The 19,842-nt window shown below is 62.3% G+C and overlaps 1 protein-coding gene across 6 annotated transcripts in view; it reads left to right on the top strand.

Moving 5' to 3' along the window:
• Positions 1-19,060, top strand: part of ARNT2 (aryl hydrocarbon receptor nuclear translocator 2) — a 141,756-nt gene extending 122,696 nt beyond the window's left edge. For 3 of the 6 annotated variants that reach the window (XM_032836798.1, XM_032836800.1, XM_032836801.1), the window contains exons 13-19: positions 1,677-1,749; positions 2,498-2,621; positions 5,421-5,520; positions 7,733-7,871; positions 8,470-8,635; positions 16,874-17,010; positions 18,502-19,057. In XM_032836798.1, coding sequence (XP_032692689.1) covers positions 1,677-1,749; positions 2,498-2,621; positions 5,421-5,520; positions 7,733-7,871; positions 8,470-8,635; positions 16,874-17,010; positions 18,502-18,600 — 838 coding nt within the window. In that variant the 3' untranslated portion in view covers positions 18,601-19,057. Of the gene's footprint in view, positions 1-1,676; positions 1,750-2,497; positions 2,622-5,420; positions 5,521-7,732; positions 7,872-8,469; positions 8,636-16,873; positions 17,041-18,501 lie in introns of all 6 variants that reach the window. The other 3 variants (XM_032836799.1, XM_032836803.1, XM_032836802.1) reach the window with 3 other exon arrangements.
• Positions 19,061-19,842: the final 782 nt, after the last annotated feature.

Raw genomic sequence — 19,842 nt, 5'->3', positions numbered from 1 at the left:
GCTTGGGGCTCCCTGTGTGAGCCCGGTGAGAGTTGCCGTGAGAGCAGGGGCTCCGGGTAAGTGTGCAGAGGACACAGGTGTCCTTCCTGCTGGCCTGCTGCAGTTGGCAGCTCCCCTTGGCCAGACCACATGGCCTCCTCCCGAGCAGGACCCCCCACAGGACCCCCTCTGCGGGGACGCTCCTCTGCTGGCTCCTGCCCTCCCTGCATTTGACTTCTGGGCTCGCTGGCAGACTTGCCTTTTCTGTGCCCCCGCCCCCAGCCCCCGTGCCTCTGGCCCCCACCGAAGGGGATGGCATCTTTGAGGGGTTCCTCCCCTGCCTCCAGGCTCAGAGCGCAGGGCAGGTGTGGGGGAGACGACCCGCACCCCCCAGGTGTTCAGAAGGGACCCACGCAGATTACTCTGGCTTCAAAACACACAGCGACAATGGATAAGGAAAGTCTGGCCAGTTAACACGAACATGGAAGAGACGTTCTCCGAATTTTGTTTGCCATGTGGGCCATGTGCTGTCCGTGGCCATAGTCCCAGCGCCCAGATTTTGTCCTGAGCTCGTCCACACGCTCTGACCATACCTTCTTGCGTCCACGACGGTCCTCGCAGCAGCCGCCATGGGACAGCCGGGAGTGCGCGCTCAGTGACTCAACAGGTCCACACGGTCGCTCCCCTCTCACCGCCGACTCCGTGTAGACCACGCTCGTCTCTGGCTGCTGGGTACATTCCCTCCACAAGCCCCAGCAGCAGGGCGACTCCTGGAAGGAGTGGACGTGTCATGGGATCTGTCAGGGGCGCCAGGAAGGCCGTGAGCCCGCGCACTTCCCCAGCGGGGCGTGGCCTTTCCGCACCAGGCCAGCGCGCTCAGCGTGGTTTACCCGCCTCGTGGTGAAGACTGGTTCTATGAGTTTGCTCAGACTCGCGCTTACTCGCTGTCCAAACAGTGGACGTGGTTCCTGTCCCCACCGATTCTATGAGTAGCCGGTCTCTGTGTCATGCCTGCGTGTTTACGCTCTCACGGTCCCTCGCGTCCTCCCCGTTGAGCCCCGGGCATGGGTGTGTGTGTGACGTTGGTCAGCACTTTGCTGATCACCGTTCGCCTCTCATTCTCGTTGGCGTTCAGAGTTGAAAGCGACGCTGTCGTCCGGCCCCATTTTTAGGCTCTGAGCTGCTGTAGTGCTCGCTGCCCCTTGGAAGGAGCACGGTTTCCATCATCTGAAACATAAAGTAGCCTTTTCCTATAAGGAGGCTCTTTCTGTCCCCAAAGGAACAGCTTGGGGTGTGCCTTGTGCCGGGCAAGGTCCAGGTCCGTAAACTCACGCCCGCGGGCGGGCAGGCCCCAGCAGCCCCTCTGCACTCTTGCGTGGGAGACAGTAATGCTGCGGGAGTCCAGAGTCACCAGAGTTTCTGCGTCGATCGGAATTTGTCCTGAAGTCTTTTTACCTGCGTAAGAAGAAATCGTAAACCAAAATTTATTTCCTAAATGCAGGCAGCCTCCAGGACAGAGCTGGGGTCTTGATTTGAGGCATTAAAGAGTCTTCATAAAATAAAGCAAATAAAAACCGAACCCGTCTAGGGGTCCATCGGGTGTCTCCTCTGTGGTGTGGGGCTCGGGGCGGGCTCTGGTCCTGCCCCACGGTCTCCACATCCATTCTTGGTGACGCTGTTGCCTTTGTGTCCCTCAGGCAGCTCCAGCAGCAGCAAGCGGAGTTGGAAGTGCACCAGCGGGACGGGCTGTCGTCCTATGACTTATCGCAGGTGAGCTCCTGGGAACTGTCTGCAGCCCAAGGGACCGGGACTGCACTCGACCCTTAGCTTGATTCCCCCACTGCTCCCCCAGCCAAGCAGGCGCAACTATTCCGTCCAGACACTCAGTATAGAGGCCTCACTCCCATGCAGGTCTCCCGTGACCCTTCTACAGAACTGGGCCATGAAGGAGGCAGGACCCGTGAAGCCCGGGTGGCAGGTTTTGGCCAGTACAGAGATGGCGGGCCCATGGTAGCTTTCCAGACACCATCTCACAAACTAGGAAGCCGGTGGAGGCAGCTCCGGACCCTGTCAGCCCTCCACTGCCCAGCCGTCCGTCCTGCTTTGGTCCAGTCCCCATCTGCTCCCACGCCTGGTCCTGCCCTGGGTCCCCCCTCTCCCTGCGCTGTTTCCCTCCCTTCTCCCTTCTCCCTTGTCCCCTCCTTTTCCCTCTGCCTTTCCTGCTGTGTCAGAGAGCGGGCCTCCTTGGGAAACCACACGTTTCCTGGTCTTTAGAGTACGCGATTATTCTGTATCTCCCTGGAAGTGATCGGTGTGACCCCATCATCCTTTCCGTGACCTCCAACTCACACCCCCACCCCGACTGTCCTTGGCCTCTGTCAACAGAAAAGCCCCCAAAACCCCCACCTGTAAAACCGTCCAGCCAGAAATGTCAGTGAGACAGGAGGGAGGGGACCCAACGAAGGTGATGTTCTGTGTCTCACATGTGGGACACGGTCGTATTTTCATGCGCAAACAGGTTCCTGTCCCCAACCTGCCGGCTGGCGTTCATGAAGCCGGGAAGTCCGTGGAGAAGGCGGATGCCATCTTCTCCCAGGAAAGGGACCCCCGGTTCGCTGAGATGTTTGCGGGGATCAGTGCATGTAAGTTTCCCGATGGCACAGGGGCCTGGCGGGGGTGGGGGGCGGGGCGCGGCGGCTGGGCCGTCGGGGGGGGGTGCCCCCCTGGGAAAGGCCCCCGCGGGTGGGTTTTCCGTGTGCGAGAGCACCCAGAACAGGAGCCCGGTGGACCCTCGCCCCCCCGCTCGCCCCTCCCTGGGGCCCCGGACCGCACGCCTCCTGCATTCGAGGGTTGGAAACTAACGGCCTTTGGGTGCCCAGACGCTCATCGCAGTCATCGGGTGGCCTCTGCCTCCGTCGGCGCCGTCGCCGGAGAAAGTGGTGCGTACTGGATTGAGGTGTCCTGTGACGCCCGTGCACCCCGTTGCCCCTTCCAGTCGGATTACCATTAAGGTCAGCAAAATACACAATCTGGGAAGGTCTGTGTCATTCCAAAATTCAGCAGAAGGATCCCGTTTTGTGGGAGTCAAGGAATTTCTGCGAGTTGCCGTGCAGTGGGCATCCGCTAAGGAGCGCAGCCGAGGGAAGACCAGGCGCAGCCCTCCTGGCGTCCCCACGTGCGCTGCCGACGGGGCCGTCGTTCCGGCTGCGACCAGCCGCTGGGCAGCCGAGGAAGGGGCAGCGCCGTCTCCCACGAGGGCCACGCGTGCTGACCCGTGGGGCGCGGTGACCTGTCGGCCCCCAGACACTCTGCCCACCTTCCTCAGGGGCTCTCGATGTTGGCGGAGAAGAGAGCAAACGGTAGCACGTCTCAAAGTCTTCTCTTCCCCCCAGAGAAGCCTGAGGCGTCGGACCACACCCTGCAGCGTTTCTAGGAAATCCACGTGAAGCTGTGATGTGTCACAGACAAGACACATTCCCAGTAGGTGACCGAAGCGGGAGAGCTGGCCGACAAGGAGAACGGGAGAGCCCCCACCTGTCCAGCCGCCAGGCTGCGCCCGCACATGGGAGGCCCCAGGTCGACGCTCCCAGACACGGGCCATCGACCCAGAGCTCCCGAGCACATGGCTTGCCGGGGTCTGGGCTTGTCTGTGGGGTGAATCAGAACACAGAACGCAGGGGTGGAAGGGGCGGGCTCAGAAAGCAGGAGTGCAAAGAAGACACCAGGAACCCCAACGACCAGGGTACAAATTGCCAGAAGATACAGAAGATGTGGAAAAACCAGAACCCAGCCGATTCGGCAAAGACCCGGGCGCATCTTGGGTTAGGGTCATAAACAGAAATTTCTCGTTGGCCTGTATTTTTTTTCCTCCGATATTTCTAGAGCCGCATAGCTTCCCGTGTGTTCAAAAATAGCCACTCTTGAAAGGAGGGAAGAGAAAAGAAGGGAGGAAGTCTCGCTTCCAAGAAAAGACAAGGACGTTTTTAGCAAATTGCAAAACACTCAGGAAAAAAGTGAAATCATAAGAAAGTCTGAATGTCATGATGGTAGAATCCACGGGTGTCCAAGGACCCGACAGGCAGCTCCTGGGTCACGGGCTGCCGAATGGGCCGTGTCCAACCTCGTGCCGCGAACTGTGGGGCACGGAGGGGTGGGGGCCTGGTGCCCGCGGACCCCGGAAGGCACCGTCATCCGAGCGCCGTGGGTGACAGGGCTGCTCTACACTGTGACCTGATGGGGAGGTGCGTGTATCGTGAGCCCTGGAACGTGGGAAAGAGTAACTGGAAATACACGAAAATCCGATAAAACCAAGCTGCGGCGGGAGTCTCAAGGTGCGTTTCTTCATCTCCGACACATCAAGCAGATCAAAGTCACAACACGAAGAAAACTATAGAAGATCAAATAATAAAATCAAGACTTTCCATACACACAATTTTGTGCCCTACAAATGTTTCAGAGCAGTTAGGGAAAAATGTGCTTCTCATTGACCCAAACCACCCAGGATACGTGAGAAGAATCGCTCACCTTAAGTGAAAAGTCACGAGAAGTCCCTCGGGCGCCGCTCCCCGGGACCTCGAGCTGCGTCTTCATCTGCAAGACGTGGGCCTGCGGACCACATGAGAAACGCAGGCCGAGAGGCCAGGCCCTTCCGCCCTGTCGGCGTTTCCTCCAGGCGCCCTGTCATCGCAGCAAAGGGAATGGACCAGGGAAACTGCTCAGGGCTTCAGCGTGACAAAACGTCACAGGGGAGGTTTGCACACGTGGGAGATTCAGCACGTGAACACTGACGCCGTCCCCTCGGCCACAAGCCCCCGAGCCCGAGCGTCCATCGCTGCTCATGTCCACCCTGGGGGATCCCCCACCAAGCCAGAGACGGGTACAGGCGAGGGGTCTGCGTAGGCCCCACATCCTTGCCACGTAACTAACGTTGATGTCCTTTGTTCCCATGTCTTGTGGGTGGGCTGTCAGGGGTCGTGGGAACAACGGGCATAGGAGTTTAGACATCGTAGGTCAGCGAGAGGCTCTAGAACAAACATGTCCAACCCCCCTGCCCCATCGTAGGGCAGAGCTGGGCTCTGCACTCCGGCATGGCTCCTCCGAGCCACGGTTCTGTGTGTCCTCCACGGGCATGGAAGTAGTCCTGTCTGAGGAAGAACGTCCATTGGTCCTTTCCATCTTCCCAAGTCTTGGAACGGGCCTGCTTTCTGGGGCACATGGCCAGGCCTTGGTGCCGGAGGACAGCCCAGCGCCCTCCTGTGCACAGAAGGCCCCGGGAGACGGAGGGCGCAGAGGCAAGGGCGGGCAGGGACACGTGGACGGGCAGCCAGGATGCGTCTGTCCTGCTTGGGGACGCCCAGCCCCGCACCTGCCCCCCCGGCTGCCCGCACTGTGGTCTGGAGGACGGGGAGCCCTTGAGCATCACCCTCGCTGTGCTCTTCTAGCGGACAAGAAGATGATGAGCTCAGCGCCCGCAGCCGGGACGCAGCAGATCTACTCCCAGGGCAGCCCGTTCCCCCCGGGGCACTCCGGGAAGGCCTTCAGGTACGCACTGGGCGGGGGGCGGGGGCTGTGGCAGCACCTCTGGTCTGCGGCCAGCAGGACAAGGCGGGGTCCCCCAGGAAGCGGCTGCCATGCCATCCTCACCAGCCTGCACCTGCTCATCGGGTCCTCCCGACACTGACCCCAACCCCAGCTGCCAGATCCTTGGTCTGGACGGAGGCAGCAGGGAGGGGGCAGAGGCTGGAGGTGAGGAGCTGGAAGCTGGGAAGGCCTGGCCAACTGTGAGCCGAGCCTGGGAGCAAAGGTCACGTGGCCGCTTGGGGACGCAGAGGGACCTCCTCCGGAACGCGCTGAATGAGGCCTGGGAGGCCGCAGGCAGGGAGAGGCTCGGGGTCTGGGCGAAGCAAGAGGAGGCTGTGGAGGAGGCTGCGGAGGCCTTGAATGCCACACTGGGGAGCCGGAGGGGAAGAGGAGCTTGGGGAAACAGGGTCCAGGAGAAGGTCCGGGGGGCGGCGTGGACAGGGAGGTGCTGGTGGCTCACAGGACACGTTGTCCCGCTCCAGATGCTAAGCCGGGGTGAGGCTGTTGTCATGGAAACAGGAGAGGGCAATGACGGAGGAGAAGCCGGCTTGTGGCCAGCTGGCTGTGCGGGGAGGGGGTCGGGACGGTGGCCCCTGTGCACAGTCTGGCCTCGGGAAAGCCTCTCTCACTGCTCGTCTGTGGAAGGACGGGAGGGAAGGACGGGAGGGAAGGATGGATGGAGGGAGAGAGGGAAAGAGGGAGAGATGGATGGATGGGTCGAAGGAAGGAGGGAGGGAGGGAAGGAGGGGTGGGTGGAGGGAGGGAGAGATGGATATCTGTGAGCTGCTAGGCGTGGGTCATGATCCGGATTTCCTGTAAATCTGAGGGGCCCGGGCTGGCGGGAGCGGGAAGGGCATGGGATGGATGTGGCAGTCGGAGGTCAGTCGCCCTGAGCTCTGGCAGAGTGGTGTCACTGCAGGCCCCTGAGTGCGTCCTCACACTGAGCCCTGCCGTGGGCCTGGCAGCCGTGACAGCCTGTGTGCACTGAGGCAGGCGTCTCTGGGGGTTCTGGGGCGTGCCAGGCACGGGCTTGCTGGGCACAGGGTCCGGCCCTCGTCCATCAGTGCCCTGGGAGGACAGGAGGGCTGAGCGTGTGGGGAGAGACACCCAACCCATAGAGAACAGGAATCAGTAGAGGCTTTCCGAGGCCATCGGCTCATCAGGAGGGAGAGTGGGGAAGGGCCCTTATGTTGAGGGAGGGGGTGGCGGCAGGAGGAATGCTGTCCACTTGGGGGATGGCTGGGACAAGGAGGCACAGACACACTTGGAGTGTCCCTATCTCATAAGGGACCAGAGAGCACAGAATAAGTATGATAACACACGCAGTAAGACCGTACCCACTCTCCTGTGCCGGCCCGTACACTGCCTTTCTTTGAAACCCACACCGGCGGTCAGCCCGGTCCCCCACCCTTGGCTCCCTCCTGGGCCCACAGCGCTGTCCCGCCCTGAGCTGCTCCAGGACAAAGGGCATGAAGCCAAACAGAAGCTCCCACCTTCCCCGCTTTATCGTGCGTGTTGTGGGATCCTGTAACATCGCCATGGCTGGAAAACGCTGCGGGTGGCGGGGTGTGCCGCTGGCCTGGGAGCCCAGACGGCACCCGGAGGTGGCATCTGCAGGGGGCCAGGCACAGAGGCACCTGGGACTCACCAGCCAGTGCCCCGTACCGACCGGAGAACATGGGAGACGCGGGAGGGTGGGAGGCCGGCTCCCCACAGCGTCCTCCGGGTGGGGCGTCCCCTGACAGGCTGTCCTGTTCAAGACCAACCCCTTGATAGCCCGCGGCCCAGTCCCACAGTCCAGAGCCCGTAGGTGCCCCACGGGGACGAATTAACCAGTGCACAGGGCACTGGGTCCCCACTGAGGCTGATTTTCACGCTAAGGAGCTTCTCCCTCGGAGACACATGGGGTGGGCGGCCCGGAGGAGAGAGTGGGGCCCAGGGCCCGGGGGGAGCACAAGTCAGGCCACAGAGGTGACACAGAGAGGGCCCCAGGGGGGAGGAGGAGCACCAGGGGGCTGGCCACGCGTGGGCCACCTTGTCCCGGCGTGTTCTGTGCTAGAGAGACGGACGGACGGACAGAGGTGGCTGCTGCGAGCGAACAGGGGTGCCCCTGGGGGGCCCGCGTGGGGGGTGAGGCGTCTCCTCGGGACGAACGCGGTTTCATCCCTTCCAGCTCTTCCGTGGTCCACGTGCCCGGCGTGAATGACATCCAGTCCTCCTCGTCGACCGGCCAGAACATGTCCCAGATCTCCCGCCAACTGAACCAGAGTCAGGTGGCCTGGACAGGGAGCCGGCCGCCCTTTCCCGGACAGGTACGGGCTCTGGGGAGGGAGATGTTCCCAGGCCCAGGCGGGTCAGAGCACCCGGGACCGACTTCCTTCGGCTCCCGGCTCCGACACAGGTTAGGCTCTGAGTACCAGCCCCCTCCCCTCCCCTGAGGGGCCCAACAGCAGAGTCCCGTGTGCTTTCCACGGCCCGAGTGCTGCCGTGGACGGGAAGCTGGGGAGAGGGGCAGATCCACAGACACTCTGTGAGGAGCGAGCCCCCTCACCACTCTGGAACCCCGTCTGCCCCAGCCGGAGCGGTGAGGACCCCCAGCCCCGGGACACACACCACTCCCTGGTAGGCACTATGACACGGGCATTTGGTGGCCCAGGGGACTTCTCCATGTGTCTGTAGTACCAGGCCCCCATCAGCAAAAGCCGTAGGACCCCCATCCTTGTAGGGTGGGGGGTGACTTTACCTGGACCTGCCCCAGTTTCTGGACCTGCACATGCTGGGCTGACGCCAGGTTTGGACCCAGGTGGGCAGGAGAGCCGTGGGGAGTTGCCGTCAGCCCGTGCGGCCTGGGGACCAGGCCAGAGGCCTACTGGTGATGCCTCCCTTCTCTTTGCTGTGTCTTGATTATAGCAAATCCCTTCCCAGTCCGGCAAGACTCAGTCATCTCCCTTTGGGATTGGCACAAGCCACACCTACCCGGCGGACCCGTCCTCCTACAGCCCCCTCTCCAGCCCAGCTACCTCCTCGCCCAGTGGGAACGCCTACTCCAGTCTCGCCAACCGGACGCCAGGGTTTGGTAGGTGGGGAACGAGGGCAGGACTCCCCGGGTGAGCCGGCAGAAACGCTTTCTGAACGTCCTGAGTTCGGGGGACTGAGCCCTGAGTTCCCAGAACCCGGGGACCATGCCTGGGGGTTTCCAGGTGCCGTGGTGTCCCTCGGACGCTGGGGGCTTGGGTCTCAGCTGTGTGAGGCGATTTTGTCATTTTCAAGGCTCTGGGACTATAGTCCTGTCTGCCGAAGTGCTGTTTTACCCTTTATGGCCCTTGGCGAGGAAGTTCACTCTCTGCTGAACGTCCCAGGAAGGATCCCATCCCATGTCAGAGCTCCTCTCCCAGCTTCACAGAACCTCAGGCCATAGGGGTTCAGTGGCAGCTCCCCGTGGTGCCGCTTCCCGTGGTGCTGCTTCCATGTGGGTCTGCTGGGCCCGGGCCCCCCCTCGATCGGGAGGGGCTGCCAGGCGCCCTGAGCTTCCTGAGCTGGGGCCCATCCTCTCTCAGCGCGGCCACCGTGACCCACCCGTGCGGCTCACGGGGCGTCTCTCTGCAGGACGGATACCCTCAGGCGAGCGTGGGGCTGAGCCCGCATACCCGGGTCTCCACCTGGCAAGTCAGCCCCAGGGGAGCCGCTGTGTCCACCGCTGCCCACTCCCTGTCCCACCCCGGACGCAGCACTTCCTGATCCCTCGCCAGCCGTCCCCTGTTTGTACACACAGAGCGGGTTCTCCTGCTTGGCCTCGAGCCAAGCCTGAGTATTGTCCCCCAACTGGAACTCAGCCACATGGTCCCCGTTTCTGGAGGGAAGGGTCCCCGGCCTCTTGCTCGTTCTAGCCTGCCAGACACCCAACTCAGAAACCTCTGGACTCTGGAAGCCGCTGGCCCCCAGGGAGCCCCTACCCCCTGGTCTTTGCCTCAGCTGTCAATGGAAGAGGATCCCCATCTGGGCACAGCAGCCATGTCCCCATTCGCTCCTGGCTGCCCTGCACTCACAGGACCCCACCGACAGTTAGGACCATGGCTAGTACTTACCAGATGCTCACTACCTGCTCAGCACAGGCACGTTTGAATTCCCATAACTCTCACGGAGACGCCCGATTTCTCCCATTTTACAGATAGATAAACTGAGGCATGGTGAGGTCAGATAGAGGTCACCGTGCCCTTGTCTCCAGACTCTGCTTGCCCCTGTCCTCTGATCCGTCATTAGGGGCACATGGGACTTAGGTGGGGACTGAGTGTCCCAGTGGAGGTTTCTTGATTCATACCAATGAGAGGCTGGGCCCCACTGTGTGAGTGCACGGAGACCACGGACAGGGCTCCTGCGGGCTCACCATCAATCCCTCCCTTGTTGACCTTGACCCAGCAGGGCAGGAGGAAGCGGTCACCCGTGTTTGGAAACCAGGCCCTGGAGAAGAGGTCAGGGAGCGGGGGAGGAGCATAGGGTGGGCCAGTCCTGGTGGGCATGGGCTCCCCAAGGACAGCTGTGGGTCAGTGGCAGGAGGCCCCAGCAGAGGAGGGGACGGTGGTGCAGAGGGGCCCAGAGGGTAGGGTGGGCCGTGCATGGGACGTGCAGCCAGTGGAAAACAAACAGCCTCGACTCCAAGGGGCTCCAGGGAAATGGGATCTGTGGAGGCGGGCATGGAGGACAGGCTTTGGTCAGGTCAGAGAGAAGAGAGTGTGCTTGTGGTTCATGAACAGGACGTGCTCCCGAGCCAGTGAGAGGGTGCAGGGAAGACAGCGGTAAAGAAGGGGTACGTGGGGAAGAGACAGAGGCACCTGCTGATGGTGCCAGCCATTGAGTGAACACAAGACCGTGGACCCGCCAGCCGCTCTCATGCAGGCAGGGGACTCTCACCTTGCCGTGCGTGGGACCCAAGTGCCCCCTCCAAGGGCACAGGCGAGATGGCAGTGCCGTGGGGCCTGCTGGTCTGGCCCAGAGGGTGCGCAGGCCCAGCCCCCCAACCCCCCACAGTACCCAGCTCAGCGAGCTGTCCTGGGCCGGATTCCGGAACCCCGACGGCCCTGTCTCACGGGCAGGAGTCTGGGAGAGCTGGGGAGCCGACGATCACCTAGTGCGGGCCCGGGTGACTGACATCAGGGGGAACAGGCCATGCCCGGGCTTCTGCAGGGGCTCCTCGAGGTGGCCGGTGTATGGGGTTCCCTCCTTGAATGAGGAATCTGGCCTCCTTGTTCCAGCTCCTTTCGTGAGCCACAGGCTCCTTTCGCTCCCCTGGCTTCCAGGAGTCAGACCAAAGCCCTCCCGCCATTTCGGGGCTGTGGACGGACCCCGAGCCGTGTGACTGATGCATTTGCGTTTCCAGTCCTGGTTCTGGTTTCGGCTCTCATGGGTCTTACCTCATTTGATGGGGAGAGTCTGGAAGCAGGACTAGAACGCTTCACTGAGGGGCTGACAAGTGCAGGTGTTGGCTTCCTAAAAGCTGGGTGGGGAGGGTGCGGCCGACGGGGCGCAGACAGGACACAGACGCCACACCTGTCGTCATGGCTCGGGGCGCTTCCTACAATCACCCTTAGCTAATGGGGTTGCCGGAACGCCCTGGCGAGGACAGGCCGGTGAAACTGTGTGGCAGCTTCCTTTTCCAAGCCTGGAGGTCCCACCTCCCCAAAGGTGTGTCTGTGCGGGGAACAGAGCCTCGTAGCGGTAAGTGGACTGGCCAGGGGCTGGGGGCCTCGGCTGGTCGCTCCCCGGAGGGAGCACGCAGACCGGAGCCCACAGGAGCTGCCGCTGGGCCTCCTGCACGCCGCCAGTCCCCGCGCTGCGGACAGAGAAACATCTGAACCAGGAGAGAAGCCCCTTCCTCGGTGCTTGTGGGTCTCTCCAGCACCTTCTGTGGACAGAGCCTAACCTCGCCCAACGGGTGGGGGAGATGTGATTCCAGCATGCGGCAGCTACCCCACAAGGCAGCGCGAAGGGGCAGTAAACCCACAACACATGCTGAGCCCTGAGACCTGAGGTCCCTGAACAGCAGCGTCTCCGTCTCCCCACCTGCCTGCCAGTGCGTCCGTGTGTCTTGGGGAAATGCAGGGGCCAAGCACACGGCTGCTCAGGGAAAGTGGCCCAAGGGGCCAGGGCAGACCAGGTGCTCCTCCTCGGACTCGCCCGGAGTCTAAATGACGTGACCGTCTCACCCGTGCGCGTCCAAACACAGAGGCCGGGTAGGCAGGGACAAGCCATTGCTTCCTGCCCTCCGCGTGTCCTAGTTTAGGAAGGGGCAGCTGACCCACCCTGCACATGCCCGGCACGAGTCCTTGCAGATCCTCTCGGGTCACAGCAGATAACACGACGGCGTGAGTGTGAGCGTCTTTTCTGAGGCTCAAGAAATGCGTCGGTCACGTCACCGGCCTTCCCGGAAGGAGGCCTGTCCGTCTGCACGCCTGCTTCGGAGAGGAAGACGGAGAGAACGTGTCCTTCCACAAGAGTCTGAAGATGTTTGCAGCGGGAAGGGGGATGAAAAATGAGGGACGGGGCCGGGCAGGCGCGGTGGGGGAGCAGTTGGCATTTCCGTGACCTGGAACATTTGCAGATACCACACCCCGAACCCCCAGGTCCTGCCTCGACTCAGCCGTGTGCCTTCTCACAGCAATTTAGGGAATCAGAGACCTTCCCACCGCTCCCAGTTACCGACGAAGAATGAGGTCTTGGGCAGAAAGCATGGGAAACGTGTCCTTGGCATGACCTACAGGAGCCCCCCACCCGGAGGCATTTCTAGAACAAGCTGGCACTTGGATGCTCTTGGCTGACTCTGTCCATGAGGACTCCCAGCGTCAGTGCTGTGGACGATTTGAGCCACGTAATTCTCTCTCAGGAGCTACCTTTTCGTGTAGCTGTTCAGCTGCGTCCCCAGCCTCCCCCTACCCGCCCCCCTGCATTTATGACCACGAGAGGTGTCTCTAGACGTGTCCCCTGCACGGCAGGGTCACCCTGGGTAGACCCACCGTGCCCCCCCCCCGCTCCGGCCGCAGAGGGCCTCTGAGCAGCAGTTCCGGCAGCTCTGGGATCCTCAGGAGAAGCTCTCTGGGAAACCGTCAGCAAGTGACCTGACGGCCTCGGACGTCGAAGAACTGTCTCGGGAGAAAGATGTCGTCCCTTCCTGCTACAACCTAGGAACCCACATGCTTCTCCAGGTTCTGAAGTCTAGTCCGAAAGTCCACCCATTTGGCCCTGACAGTGGCAACGCCGCGCGGGCTCTGCTTGGGCCGCGGGGCTGACGGGGCCCCCACGTTCAGCCGGGGCCGCAGCAGCCCGGACCGGGTCAGGAAGCCGGCAGAGCAAAGACGGGAATGGCGGGAGCCCAGCTCACAGTTTGCAGCCGTACACACACAGCTCCCGAAACAACACGGCATCCGAGGATGTCGGTGACCCCTGGGGTTTTCTCCAGGGGCTTGTGGACACGTGGTGGGTGCAGGCCACGTTTCTCGCCTCCTCAGCATCGGTCTGTGGTCGGGTGGTGTGGCTCCGCAGGCCGAGGTCTGGGCGGAGAGCACCCGGCGCTGTGTGTCGTAGTCACTGCTGTTCTGTGAGTGCGGAGGTCACGCATGCGGCTCAGAGCCACGCGGATTCCGTAACGGGGGCAGGAAGAACGGCCTCCCCGGGACCCTCCCGTCTGACGGTGTGAACGCAGCCCGTTGGTCACAGCCCAGGAGGCGGCTTCCCCGAGGAAGACCATCAGCTGTGACATCCCCTTCCCTGCCCCCCCCACGCAGCCTACACCCCCTCGCTGCGCTCGGGGCCATCCCGATGACCCGGACCCTCGTCTGCTGCCCCTGCAGAGCTGGGCTTGGTCGCCCCCATGGCCGAGGCTCTCTGCTCCGTGTCTGGGGCTTGGTGGGCGTCGGATATAAACTCTCAGTGTCCCAAGTGAACGCACGCGAGCCCTGTGTCAGAGAGACCTCGGTTCCAAGGGGCTCCGGCATTTCAGGTAGAACAAGCGGGCAGATTTCCGGAGGCTTCAGTTCCTTGTCTGGAAGCGGTGGGAGATGCGGCCGTCTCAGCGTCAGCGGGAAGAGGAAATGAGATAAGGTCAAAGCCCAGCACACACCTGTTTCCAGAAGTTCCACGTCCCTCCTTCCTCGGCTCCTTCTGCCGTTCCCGAAGCGATCCCGTTGAGTGGTTTTACTACTGCAAACATTTTTTTTTAAATATTTTATTTATTTATTTGACAGATCACAAGCAGGCAGAGAGGCAGGCAGACAGAGAGAGGAGAAGCAGGCTCCCCGCTGAGCAGAGAGCCCGATGCAGGACTTGATCCCAGGCCCCTGGGATCATGACCTGAGCCGAAGGCAGAGGCTTAACCCACTGAGCCACCCAGGCGCCCCTCTACTGCAAACATTTAAGAAGAGCCTGTCCTTTCCCGGAAGTTTAAGAATTGCCTGTGCAAGCGTGCGTGTGTGATGAGTACAAATGAGCCCGTCTTTCTGCAGGCTTCGGTCCCACCGCCTGCCAGGTCTCCGGCAGTCCCCGAGACTGACTGACATGGGAACGTGTGTTCCCTTCCCCGGTTCCACGCCGATGAACGCAGGGAAGCACCCATGGGAGCAGAAGTAGGGGTTGAGAGGACACAAGGCCACGCAAGCCGAGAGTGGGCTTGGGAAGCTCGCATCCAGTGGGGCTCTGGACGCAGGCAGAACCCTCCAGGCGCAGAGGGGGTCCGTGGCTGGCGGCAGGCGGGCCACCCGGGAAGGGGTGGCCGGGGGGCAGGGTGGGTGCAAAGCAGAAGTGGGGCTACACAGGCTCTCGGGGCCCTGGCGGGCTGGGCTGGTTTGGCGCAGTTTTAGGAAGATGAGGGGGAGCTGTGGATTCCGGAGACAGCTGCTGGCCCGGGATGGAGGGAAGCGGATGGGCCCGGAGATACGATGTTCAGGGCCATGGGCTGGACCTGAGTGTCCTTAGCTGGGCTTTCCCCACGGGGACGGTCCGGAGAAGGGAGATGCTGGCTTTAGGCACGGGGATGCCGGGCAGTTCTCAGAGACTTGGCCGTGGCCCCAGGCCCGGAGCCTAAAGAAGCAGACGGTGCACATCCGACCAGCGGAGACGTGGACCGCACGCGGACCACACGGACCACACGGCTCCTGGCCGTCCGCTGGCTCTGTTAGGTCCTCCCGCCACCATGCACCCCAGGACTCAGGCACCGTGTGCCGTGCGGACATCCCCGCAGTGGCCTCCTCCTGACCTGTTCCTTCCTTGCCTCTCGGCCCTGGACGGCCGTGTTCCTGAACACGTAGGCGTGTACAGGCCACTCCTCCACATGCCTGGGAACCCCGGGTTCCTGCCACCCTCACAGTGGGACACCCGAGCTGTGGCTCGCGCTCAGCCTGTCACACTTGGACCCTCAGCCCGGGAGCCACCTGCAGGTCCCTGGGCGAGGCCACCTAGCCCCGCACCCACTCAGCTGCTGACTGTCCCCCTACTGGGCTCCTCTACTTCCAGGACAAGTTAGGTGTCCCCCTGAGAGTTGGCACTTTCGCCGCTCTCCCGGGTCACAGTGGCTCCCGCCCGTGTGGCGCTGCCTTTCCCCTTCCCCCGCCGTGCCGTGAGCTCCCCTGGAGGCACTGTCCCACTCTCCCGCCTGTGTGCACACCTGCACCAAGCCTGGGTTGGGGCCAGAGCCCAGGACCCCAGCGTATGAATCAGGGGGACTCAGTGGTGGCCATAGCTGGAAAGGAAAGTGGAGGGAATTAATTCCTGACGGGCAAGACCCCAGCAAGGAGTCACTGTTGTGGCTGGCGGGGGCCCCACGTGGCCTCCTGAGCAGTGGTCATCCCCCCCGCCCCCTGCCAGGTCCGTTATGACAGCTCCCCTGGACTGCCCCGCCGTCGCCTCCTGCGAAGGTGACCGGGCCCCTCCATGCTCCCCTAGACAGCAGGTGGGCCGGCCTGTGCCTCAGGCGGCCTCCTCACTGCACCCCCGCCCCCGGCACTGCTGCGTGGACCAGGCCTGTTCTAGACGTTTGGATGCCCAAACCGGCCCACAGACACGCTGCTTTGCAGGAAGTCCCCTGGCCTCAGGATCTCGTGAGCGTGAGGAGAAGATGCATTTTTCTTAAACAGCAGAGTCCCGTGAGCACCGTCAAATTTAATCCCTGATCTGGAAGCAGGGCGTCACGCCCCTGTCTGATTGTAGGAGGCCTCTTCCCAGCTGTTACCATCTGGAGTTCGGGAAGCACCCATCGGGAGGCCTTAGGGAGAACGTAGGTGTTTCATTATAACTTTCGTGTCTCGGGTCGTGTGTCAGATATGTGTGTGTGAGACAGACAGACAGAGACGGGGACAGAGGGGGAGGCTGGGGCTCTCCCTGAACACTTAGTGGCCTCAGCTCCAGAGCCCAGCATCCATTCTCAGGGAGGAGGGTGGCCCTCAGGGAGCACCAGAGCCGTTGGGAAGAGCAGAGACGTTCCTGAGTTTTTCTGGCTGAGCCTCCAGATAGCTCATCCTCTTAGGCTGAAACTTTAAAACGGTTTAGACAGGTTTGTGCCCCTGTTTTCTACTGGGTTCCCCTGTTGTATGTTCCCTGTGAGGTAAGAGGCCAGGCCACCGTCCTTACACGTTAACGTGCTCATTCCTACAAGGAAGCGCTTCGTGTCTGAGCCCCGATGCCTTTGGCCTCAAGCCCTCCGGGACTAAGAAACCCTCGGAGGCAAGAGGAGAGGCCGTGGCTCTGGGCGCCTGTGGAAGGCCCTCGTGGAATGCCACGTGTGGCCTCAGCAAGTTACCCGAAACCTGTGAGGGCGGCGGAGCTCAGGGCACGCTGAGGTGACCTCCTCCTCTGGCCGAGTCAGGCTCCTGCAGAGAGCAGCCTGGGGACGAGGGGTCTGGAGGAGCAGAGAGGCCTTCCCTCCCGGGGCCTGCAGGGGTGCTGCGTGGAGGGCTTGTCTCTGCCCACGCTCAGGGCCCCCCAGACACGCCCGCCCAAGCTCCGTGTGAGCCCACCCAGGGCGCCAGGGCTCCAAGGCTTCGAGCCCCCGGCCCCCAGCAGGTGCGCTCTGGGAGAGCCCCCCCCCCACCACGTGCCTGCACCCCTTGACAGGAAGCTCCCTCTTCGGTCTCACCCCCCAGCCGTGTGGTGCAAAGGTGACCTGTAACCTGTCGGTCCGTGCGAGCACGCGGGGGGCCGTGCACACGCTGTCCCGCCGGCCCAGTGGAGCGCACCGTTCACGATCGGGCGCGCTGGGCTGCCGTGGCTCTCGGTCTCGCGGGGCCACGACACGGCTGTTAAAGGCGGTGTCCTGTGCATCGGGTCTTTTCAGCCGAGAGTGGACAGAGTAGCGGGCAGTTCCAAGGGCGGCCGTCGGAAGTCTGGTCGCAGTGGCAAAGCCAGCACCACGGTCAGCAGAGCGGTGAGCAGCACCCCCACCAGCAGCCCAGTCAGACCGAAGTGTTCCAGGTAAATCGAGCCAGCACAGCCTTCTCGTAGGTACCGGCGCCTTCTCTCTGCTTCCTTTCCCCTCGCTCTCTGCTGCGGCCCCTACTGGTCCTTAGGGGTCCGGGTCCTGGCCCAGCCTGGGGGGAGGGGCCGGGAGCTGAGACCTCAGCTGTCCTCCCTGCTTGAGGACACCTGGGCCCCTCACAGCGGTCGTCGTTGGAGACCCTCCGGCCATCCCTCGTGGTGGCAGCCCTGGCCTAGCTGTGCAGCTGGAGGGGACCCTGTGACAGCCCCTCAGAGCAGTGCTTGGGCCCCATGGGGTTTCCGTGGCCCCACCTTCAGCCAGAAGTTTCCCCTGGAGGAAGGTTCCAGATGGAGGCCTGAGCCTGTCAATGACCCCTGAGCCAAGGGCTTGGCCTGTCCCACCGGCCTGCGTGAGGAGCTCCTCCCCTAGAGCCAAGGCACCACCATCCCCGTCACCGTCACCGTCACGCCCAGAGCTCCAGGTCTGCCCAGCAAAGCAAGGATGGGCAGGAAGCCCATGGAGGGAGGGATTGGAGGCCCCCCAGTTGGTAACCCCACCTTCCCAAGGGAGGGTCCACTCTCCTTGTCACTAGCACCTGTCCCACCCAGCCAAGCAACATCTTCGCAGACAAAGGTCTAGAACCCAGAGGTCCCTCTCGATCTCCAGAGGGGCAGCATTCTGACCTCTGTCCTCCATCCTTACGCCTCACAGCCGTGTGTAAGGCAGAATTCCCCAACCGGATTGTTCATGGTCACGAGGCTAAAAAGAATTCTTGGTCAGATAAATTCGTGAAACACTGGCTGAGCAAATTATTCAGGTTCTTGCCTGCGGTCCTTATCAGAGCCTTTAATATACGAATAAGCACTGAGGATTTTTAGGAGGTAGGCAGAGTGTGCCATTTCCCAAACTCCCTCTTCCACCAAATTCTTTTCTCCAAGAGTATCTCACGGGCCACAATCTGACAGAACACACTTTGAGAAATTTGCCAGAGGGGATTGAAGTAATGCTATTCCCATTCTCTAGATGGGCAGTCTGAGGCCCACAGAACCTGAGGGGCTTGTTGAAAATGAAGCCCGACCACACAGGCATATGGCTGTGCCCTCACAATGTGCACGAGCCTGACCTGAGTTTATGTTGCATTTTGAACATCGGCCATGGGTCCCTTGCTGGGTGCCCGGCCAGATTCACCACCTGGCGGGGTTCCTGTCCACCCTGTGTCCTGGCTCAGCCTCACATGGACACGGGTTATGTCCTGAGGTTGTGTTGAGCTGCTGAGACACAAATACTGGGGGAGAGCAGCTTCCAGCCTCTGGGCATTTGAGGACCCCTGAGAGTGTCCCCCAGACAGCTGGAGCCCATCGCGGGGCTGCCCCCTGGGCAGGGGGATGGATGAGCACGAGGGTGAGTGGCAGGCTGGGCTCCTGGGGCGTGCAAGTGCCCGGGATGATGAGCTGACCCCCGCGGCTTTCTTCTCTGCCCTCCCGCAGGACATGCTACCCATGCCCGGAGATCCGACCCAGGGGACCGGCAACTATAACATCGAAGACTTCGCGGACCTGGGCATGTTCCCGCCGTTTTCTGAGTAGCGGCAGGCAGAGCGCGGCCAGCGCTGGGCCGAGCCCCGTGCGCGATGCCGGCGCCCCCCATGTTGGCGGGGTCCCCCCACACCCTGCTTGCACCGCTGCAGGACCCCCCAGCAGAAGGCATCTCACCCCCCTGCCACCCCTGGCACAGCATTGCTCAGGCCACAGCCAGGGATGCCCAGCCACCCACCGGGAGCCCTGGTAGACATGCGGGGGCCGTTGTATTTATTGTACTTTCTCTGTGTATGTTTGGGAGGTGAGTCTGCTGGGCTCTTGAGGTCTGGTTGTGAATAATGTCGTAGTCGACTGTGTTCACCTGGAAGACGTCCAGTCACAATCCCGAGTGCCCAGGCCTGCCCAGGACACGGGAATCGGGTTTTTTTCTTGCCTTCGACATCTGTGGACAGATGGGGCTTGGGCGCTGGAAAGGGGGTGAGCAGGACGCGTGGCCTTTGTTCTCCAAGCTAGGACCCAGAGTAGGCCCCCACTCCCCCGTCCCCAGCTCAGCCAAGTCTGTGTGTGCATCTGTCCGTCCGTCCCTCGTGCTGTGGGGTGTGTGTGCTCTGTGCAGTGTGACATGAATCCCTGTCCCAGTGGGTGTGCTATGCCCTGTGTGTGTCATGTGGCCAGAGTAAGCAGCCAGGATCCAGGTGCGTCGTGGCTGAGGGCCCGCACGGACAGCCCTTGCCTCCAGCTCAGCAGCGCCCCGGCCGGACTTGGCCCACGGTCTGGGTGCTGGGCTGGCGGGCTGCGCAGAGCAGGCTGGCATTTCAGTGTCACCCGAGTCCTGACTGGGAACGTGCTTGTTTTAATGGGTCCATTCCCGCGTCCAGGCGCCCCTCTAAGAGGATATGACCACCTCCTCTTCCAGGAGGCCCCCGAGGGAGTGCGGGCCCTTCCCGCTTACCCATAGGCGTCCCCCTCCCGGCTCCCAGCCCGCGCCCGCCGAGGGCCCACCTTGAGGTCACAGAGCCCGAGGGAAGGCAGGATGTCCAGGCCTCCCCGTCCTTCTGAGCCTCCTCCCCCAGCGCCCGCCGTGGCAGCCACAGCACTCTCGGCTACCCCGGACAGGTTCGGACGTGGACTCCTGTGCAGAGACAGGCTCTTAGAAATGCCTCCCGCTGGGCCGCTGGGGACCGTGGCGCCTCGTGGGGTCTGAGTGCAGGTCTGTGAGGCACAAGGCCGGGCTTCGTGGTCTGATTCTGGTACACACTCCCCGGGGCCTTGCATTGTCCAGGTGGTCTC

Source organism: Lontra canadensis, unplaced genomic scaffold (assembly GCF_010015895.1).
Source record: "Lontra canadensis isolate GAN:19392208 unplaced genomic scaffold, GSC_riverotter_1.0 scaffold94, whole genome shotgun sequence".
NCBI classification, from domain to species: domain Eukaryota; kingdom Metazoa; phylum Chordata; class Mammalia; order Carnivora; family Mustelidae; genus Lontra; species Lontra canadensis.
This window is presented reverse-complemented; position numbering and strand designations above follow the sequence as displayed.